The sequence below is a fragment of the Xiphias gladius genome, chromosome 5 (assembly GCF_016859285.1).
Source record: "Xiphias gladius isolate SHS-SW01 ecotype Sanya breed wild chromosome 5, ASM1685928v1, whole genome shotgun sequence".
Lineage (NCBI taxonomy): Eukaryota > Metazoa > Chordata > Actinopteri > Istiophoriformes > Xiphiidae > Xiphias > Xiphias gladius.
In genome coordinates this window covers 2314719-2322487 of record NC_053404.1, presented here as the reverse complement: position 1 = coordinate 2322487, position 7769 = coordinate 2314719, and the positions used below count along the sequence as shown (strand labels likewise).

Here is a 7769-nt window from a genome sequence, read left to right as displayed (position 1 = left end):
TCCATTCTGAGTAAAAACTCTAGAGACTGTTGTGTGTGAAAATCCTAGGACATCAGCAGTTTCAGAAATACTCGGAATACTCAGCCCGTCTGGCCCCAACAATCAAGCCGCGGTCCACGTCACTGAGATCACATTTTTCCACATTCTGATCTTTGAAGTGAACATTAACTGAAGCTCCTGATCTGTATCTGCAGGATTTATTGCACTGCACTGCTGCTACGTGATTTGCTGACTGGATAATTGCATGAATAAGCAGGTGCACAGCTGTTCTTATTAAGTGCTTGGTCGCTGTCGTGTTCGATAGGAGCCGGAGTTACAGTCTGCATCACATCCTCCTATAAGTAGTCATCATTGTTCTCCCTCAAGGCCATCACCCTTTTTTATATAATCACACTCCTTGCTCTCACTGGCACTTGTTCTGCTCAGTATTTACTTGTCATCAGAACCATGACACCACGTCCCTTTTCAGTGCTGAGTCAGTGCCTCTCTTTGGACTGAGTTGACCACAGCCAGAGTGAATCTTTGAAAACGCTCGGGGCTCCAGATGAAAGAAGTTTTTCCTTTTGTGTACATGTCAGTCAGTCACTGAAGGATTGAGGGAACACAGTGTTCTGCCGCTGTGAGTGTGTGTGTGTGCGTGTGTGTGTGGAGGTGGGGGTCCTTGGACTGGAAGAGGCAGCAGGGGTGCACTGTAAGGACTACTAAACCACAGAGGCATTGTTACTGTGCCAATGGGGGGCCAGCTACTTCTCCTGATATCTTTGTGAGGCTCAGTCTTAGTGCTAAAGTCTAACATTTATTGGTTAAAAACTGCACGACGGAGACTGACAGTCATTTTCTGTCTTATCTTTATTTAACCTTTCAATTTGGCCTTCAAAACAGACATAGCACATTTTATAACAGACGCAGACAACAAAAACACAGTTGAGGTTATTTTCCAACATCTGGCATCTCAAATGGCCAGCTGGGAATAATGTGCCTGAGCTGGAGGTCGGGAGCCTCAACATTAATCTAAATGGGTCACTGGGACCCGAGGTCACTGTCATGCCTTATGGATTGAAAAATTCACCCACGGAAACTCTGGGGTTTGAATTACTATTCTTCATCTTCCACTGTGAAATGCAGTCTGGAAAAATAAAGAGACATGATACTAACCGGCGGTCTTCATGTTGACAGAACCAAATGTAATCGCATGTTTAGTCTCTTTGCCCACAGCTACAAAAAACCCACATAATGACTTTTTCTCACATTTTGTTTCTTGGTGTCATTAAGTCATGTTTTTATAGCATCTGTTGTCATCCAAAAATGTTTCTCTCCTGTCGTCCAAATTAAAAATGCTAAATATGGGCTGCCAAAGTTGCCTGTCATCATCTGTAAAATAAAAGCAACTAATGCTCATTACAAGCTGACAAATACAGTATCTCCAGGCATGCATGAGGAGATAAAAAAAAAAAAAAACCCCTCCTTTGTGTCTGCCTCTCACCAAACACCACCATTAATATTTGATAGGCGGCAGTGTTAGAATTCTCCTCCTGGCTCCACAAGTGAGGCTTTAGCACCTGCATTCAGAGAGCGATCAGGAAAGAAGACCATTCAAATCAGAGAGGGGCTGCATGGAGGGATCAACTCTTACACTCCGGCGCGGTCCGAGGGATTTGTTTCAACCGGTTACAGCTCCGCGCCGATGTCGCCCGACGATAACGGCCAGCACGGTCTTTATGTTTGCCACAGGCCACGGCTGGAAGTCCAGAACAAGCCCCGACCAGATCAGATAAGCCATGTGTGCGTAAAATACTTCGTAATAAAAATAAACCATAAAGTCAGACTTGACCCGAACTGTTACCAGTTAACACCCACCCATTGTGACGGCCCTGCCCTGTTCGTGTGAAGCACTTCTTAACGACACTCTCATACTTTCCCCTGTAAAGTGCACCTAAATGGCTTGGGCGGAGGAAGCGGGCCGTTACCTGTTATTTACAATGACCATGTAGAAGAGCCAAGCGGGGACCTGCTGCTTTTAAGCGCCTGGACAGGCCAGGATGGTGTGCTTGGCAGTGCATCCAAACGTTAAAACTTCTAGGAAACGGTCCAAACGGTTCCAAACTCATGTGTCAGAGAGATGCTAGCACTCTGAAGCTTGGTATAGAGAAGCCCAAAGTGACTACCGCCAAAGTTTAAGTGTGATTCTCGAGTGCTGACTGCAGTGTCTCCTGTTGTTAATTTAGGACCACAGTCATTGTGTCTACCCAAAACACCCTCCCCTAAAGCACTCAATCAGCCAGTGGCTCAGATGATACATTTAACATACTCTATTTAGGATGCTATTCATAAAAATCTCGAGTTTGAGAGTCGGCATTTTAAGTGACACTCATCTGTGGAGACCCTATACACTACATTTTCATGTGAATCAAATACGTGTTCAATTGTTTCTGGGGGGTTTTTCGCGACACAAAAGCACATTCCCTCGAAGAGGTAAGTAATTGTTGTTCATTGTCTTTCAAAGTGAATTTTGCGTATTTCCCAGTTCAGCTAATGTAACGCGTATTGCACAGTCTCGTTCGACCCAGTGTTTCGGTTAATCTACGAATTAATCGGTCAGGTTACAAAATCAGCTTTTTGAAGTAGTTTGTGTTTCACAAACTTGTGTTCTGTGTAAGGGCCTCGGCTCTGCTGTGATAATGTGGCTTTTTGTGTGATTTGCCATGTTTATTCTTGATTCAGGAAGCGCAGAGACAGATTTGTGTCATGAGGCCCTCTCGCCGTTGCGGGACTGGTCACTAAAATAGTTCTGCAGTAAACGGACGGCACTCCGATAGAGCTGGTTCACGAGTCTGTGCGTGGGTCCCCGTGAGTAACCGGTGTTGCCGGCAGTAACTGAAGAAAGCTAAAGCGGACGCTTTGTTCAGCTCACCCTAAACTTACCTGAGCAGGCGGTAACCTTCCAGTGAGGTGAGATTGACTGGTCAGTGGTGGGACAGAGCAGGAGGCAGCAGGTTTTAGCTGTGCTCCCCCCTTTTAAAAGTTATTTCAGTTGAATTTGTCATGGATTTTTTATTATTTTTTTGCTTATAAATGGCACTTTTTTGCCTGCTCACCTCCTTCTTCAGCACCCCCAATGAGCACTGGGAAAAACCTTGTATACTTTTCCAACTTCTGCAGGTGACTTAACAGACTTAGGAGACCTGTGGAGACCTGTTACGTAATCTTGGAGCTCAGACCGAGGAGACAAAGACAGGGCAAAATGGCATCCCTCGTGGAATTTTTTACTTCCTTAGAGCCAAACTTTCACCCTGAGCAGCGTTTGCAGGGTGCGGAGGCACGTGGATGTGCACAGTGCTGCTTTTACCACTAGATGGGGCTGCACATTAATGTCACTGCTATGGAGGCCGGCAGTCAGAGCTGGAGCTGCACACTCTCTGAGGTCTTTGTGGTAAACACCAGAACAACAGGCTGCAGGACTGGGTGCAAATGGTACTGTTTGAACGAAGTACACCACCAAATGTTCCAGACCATGAACCTTTCTGCACGGTCTTCACCAAGCCCAGAACCGTGCGACGTTTAGATGTTTCATGAACTTGTTTTGAACTAGCAACTGAACAAAAACCGGAGTAAAACTGCCCAACACGGTCCCCCCTCCCCATCACTTCACGCAAACACTAAAACTGTTCAGAGCCGCTGTTGATCTGTGTGGGAGTGAAATGCTGAGGAGGCTGCTCTTCTGTTGCCAAGAGAACGAAAAAAAAAAGTGTTACGACTTCCACTACACCTTCATCGCCCGGTGTCTTCGCCGACAGCAGGGTGATGCGAGAGTTATGTGTGCGATTTACACTCCCAACAGATGCAAGTCTGCACTACACTGGAAAGACGCTTTTGGGTTTCACATCCGCGGCCGGAGTGTAGAGGAATAAAGCAGGAACAAAGCAGGCACCACAAAGCCCACTGTCACTATTGACCGGTAAATCAAAGGCACGTCTACGCTGGGTTTTCGGTGTATCATCTTATGCCAGCGCGTCGGGTTAATTGGGACCAAACCAGTTACATTTGTGGCAAAAAAATTGCCTCCATTAGGGGCCCCGAGATGTGAGATCATGTGAGCGGACCACCTGTAGGGCTTTCATTGCCATTTCAATATCATTCGTGTCAAGGCCCCGGCACTCACTGCCACAGCTTGGGCCGAGGGAGAAGATGTTTCAATTCAGACTCTGTGGAGAAAATTAAAAAAAGAAGGAGAAAAAAAAACCAAACCCAAGACGCAGGAGCTCTGGCAGGTTTCAGCTCTGACAAACCCAGAGAAGAGAGAGGGGTTCCAAAATGCTCTTTCAATCGTAGGACGTCCATCAAAGCATCCAAATGGGGACGTTTAGGGGGAACCTTGGCACATCAGACAGACACTCCTAATACGCAGCACCTTTATTCTAGGCCGTTAAAAAAGAAAGATCAAAGTTTCAGCAGATGAAAAGGGTCTGTTCCCTGCATTTATACCCCCATTCACCCACTCCCCCTTTTACTAAATTAAGAGCGCGGGCTTCGGCGGGCATGTGAAGAGGACTTTAACAATTATGGAGATGCTCCAACCCAACCCCTGCCTCTAATTATCGGTCTCTGATGGTTAGAAGAGCTTCCTTTTTAGCACGGGCCCTCAGAAGCCGCGATTGCTGCTGCCATCCTCAACACGGCAGCCGCAAGCAAACCACAAAAAGAAAGGCCTGCACGGGCCGGGGAGCCAGAAAGGCCTGCCCGGCATGGGAAAGCACTGCAAAGTTACACACATCTCGAGATTTATCAGATGTTTTATTGTCAAAATAAAGGGCATATTTGCTTTCTCACAAAAAGAGACATCTACACTTTGTACAAATTTACAATAGCTTATAAAGTTTTCTTTTATAAACAAAATGTACAGGTTTTTAATTTTATATAAATAGATTTGAACGTACAAAATGAATGACCCGTAAAAATACTGGGGCACGATTTAAGGCTTAATTTAAACTATCTTTGATGTGATTGAATTCCACAATGTTATCTGGCACTAGGTAGATAAAATGGTCACAAGAAGCCAAACGCTCTTCGTGTGGGGCTAAGAAGGGAGAAAGCAACCGTCTCTCTCTCTCTCTGCCTACAACAACTAATGCCCAGTTTGCGCAGAAGCCTCGGCCTGGACCTCTACCTCACACAGACCTCTACCTCCGCTTCCCCCCGGCGGAGGTGTGTGTGTGTGCGTGCGCGGACGCTTCGCCTCGGCGGCAGTTCATCACAACGCGAACTGTTCAAGACGGCCCCCCAGCAACTAGCAGTCCCCCCGTAAGCTGCCTCGGTCTTTTCTCATTCAAACCTGGGACAGCGGCATCTGCTTGGGGCAGGACACGGAGCTGGCCGTGCCCGACCGCCAGGTCAGCCCGGTGCTCACGTCGCTGTACATGGAGCCGCCGGTGCCCTTGCTGCCCCAGCAGCACCTGGTGCAGAAAGTCCTCCAGGAGTCCAGCGTTTTCCCCGACCAGATCCACACCCCGGACGTGATGCCCACCAGAAGGCACATAAAGTACTTCAACATGAAGACGGCGTAGTCCGGACTCCTGCGGTCCCGCTCTAATAGGCAGCTGGAGCAGTTGTGCGTGATCTCCCAGGTCTGTCGGTTGTGCTGCTCGTAAAAGTAGCAGGCGACTATGACCGTCGCCGGCACCGTGTAGAGCACCGTGAAGATGCCTATCCGGATCATCAGCTTCTCCAGTTTGTCCGTTTTGGTGCCCCCCTGTTTGATGACGCTGCGGATCCTGAACAGGGACACGAACCCGGCCAGGAGGAACATGGTGCCTATGAATAAATAAATCACCAGAGGGGCTAGGACGAAGCCCCGCAGGTTGTCCAGGCTCTGGTTCCCCACGTAACAGATGCCGGCCACCGAGTCCCCGTCGACGGAGCTCAGCGCCAGCACCGCGATGGACTTCATGCTGGGGATGAGCCAGGCGGCCAGGTGGAAGTACTGGGAGTAGCTGGCGATGGCCTCGTTGCCCCACTTCATCCCGGCCGCGAGGAACCAGGTCAGGGACAGGATGACCCACCAGATGGAGCTGGCCATGCCGAAAAAGTAGATGAGCAGGAAGACCACGGTGCAGAGTGCGGGTCCCGTGGTCTCGTAGTGGATGTGCTCCACGTCGAACTCGCGGTTGCACGCCACCTTCTCGTGGCCGGCGATGAGTCGGACGATGTAGCCGACCGAGACGAACATGTAACAGGCCGAGAGGAAGATGATGGGGCGCTCGGGGTACTTGAAGCGCTCCATGTCGATGAGGAACGTGGCGACGGTGGCAAAGGTCGACACGAAGCACAGCACGGACCAGAGTCCGATCCAAAAGGCGGTGAAAGCTCTCTCGTCCAGCGTGAAGTAGGGGTTGTGGCACGGCATGGCGCAGTTGGAGATCTGTCCCGTCTTGACGCGGTTGTACAGCGGGTGCCGCTCCGTGCTCACTGGCACCATGGGCTCCAGACACTTGCAGCCCGGCTCACACGGCGCGGCAGGCGGCTTGTATTTCCCAGGCTCCCCGGGTCTGCCAGGCTTGCTCTTAGGCGGGTTGGAGCCCTTGCCGGGATGGTTGGTGGGTTTCGAGAGGACGGGGGACGCTGTGGTGGAGTCGGTCCTGTTGTAGTCCATGCACAGGGTGTCGGGGTTGCCCTGCACCGGCAGCAGGTCACACTTCATCCTGTCCGGCCAGGGAAAGCCGTACTGCCTCATGAGGGGCGCGCAGCCGGCCCGGGCTCTCTCGCACACGCTCCGGCACGGCGGGAGAGGCTTTTTGTAGTCCTCCAGGCAGATCGGGGTGTACATGCTGCACAGGAAGAACTTCAGGTCCGGCGAACACTGGATCTCAACCAGAGGCCAGAACTGGTGCACTTCCAGTCCGGCCTCGTCCTGCGTGTCGTGGTTGAACTGGTTGGGCATGTAGGTGTAGTTGTAACCGATCCCCTTACACAGGGGCACGGCTATCTCCTGGCAGGTGATCTCCTTGGCCGTGGTGCAGCTGGATCGGGGCAGGAGAGCGAATGAGAGGAGCAGGTAAATCCCAAACAGGTCCATCTCCCCGGCGCGTCGCGTCCCCCTCTTCTGCGTCGGCACAAAACGGCAGCAAATCCTCTCGGCCAGTCTGCTCCTGGCTCCGGTCCAGTTAGACGTTGCGCAGCGAGCCCATCTCGTTTCTCTCTGGATGTTGCACGGAGTTGCAGGCAATGTGCAAGCCGTGTTTACTTTCGGCCGTGGAGGAGGAGGAGGAGGAGAGAGAGCAGCCTTCAAGATGGCTGAGAGATGGATCCACCTGGAGGCTGCGCTCAGTATCCTCGGACTGCCCGCCGTTAAAGGGAACCAAGGTGCTGCTGTCCGACCGCCACCGACGGGAAAATGCGGGCCTTCGTTCTTACTTCGGAACACAACGACTACATCCAGTCGTCTCGGCCACCTCAGTCCCGGTTCCCATACAAATCGTCAGGCTGGGGACGAGGCGGTGCGTTTATATACCGCAGCCTGGCTGGCAACACCTCCGGAGCCGCTGCTCCAATCGCAGAGCGGCAGGGGTGGTGCTTCCTATGTGTCAATCATGGGGTTTGGTGTTTTTTTTGTTTTTTTTTTCTTTTTTTTTTTAAACCTAAAGATGTTTTGTTAAACAGCCAGTGATCCTGCTAGTTGAGCCAGTGTCTGAGGCGCCGGGACACGGGACGGCGATGTGGCCGGCGCGCACAGCTGCCTCCGGCTGGCGACTGCCGCAGATCAGAGAACCGCACCT

The 7769-nt window shown here is 50.9% G+C and overlaps 1 protein-coding gene across 1 annotated transcript; it reads right to left on the bottom strand.

Moving 5' to 3' along the window:
* Positions 1-7455, bottom strand: fzd8a (frizzled class receptor 8a). The gene has a single exon (XM_040127332.1). The coding sequence runs from the start codon at positions 7067-7069 to the stop codon at positions 5324-5326; it is 1746 nt and encodes a 581-aa protein (XP_039983266.1). The 5' UTR covers positions 7070-7455; the 3' UTR covers positions 1-5323.
* Positions 7456-7769: the final 314 nt, after the last annotated feature.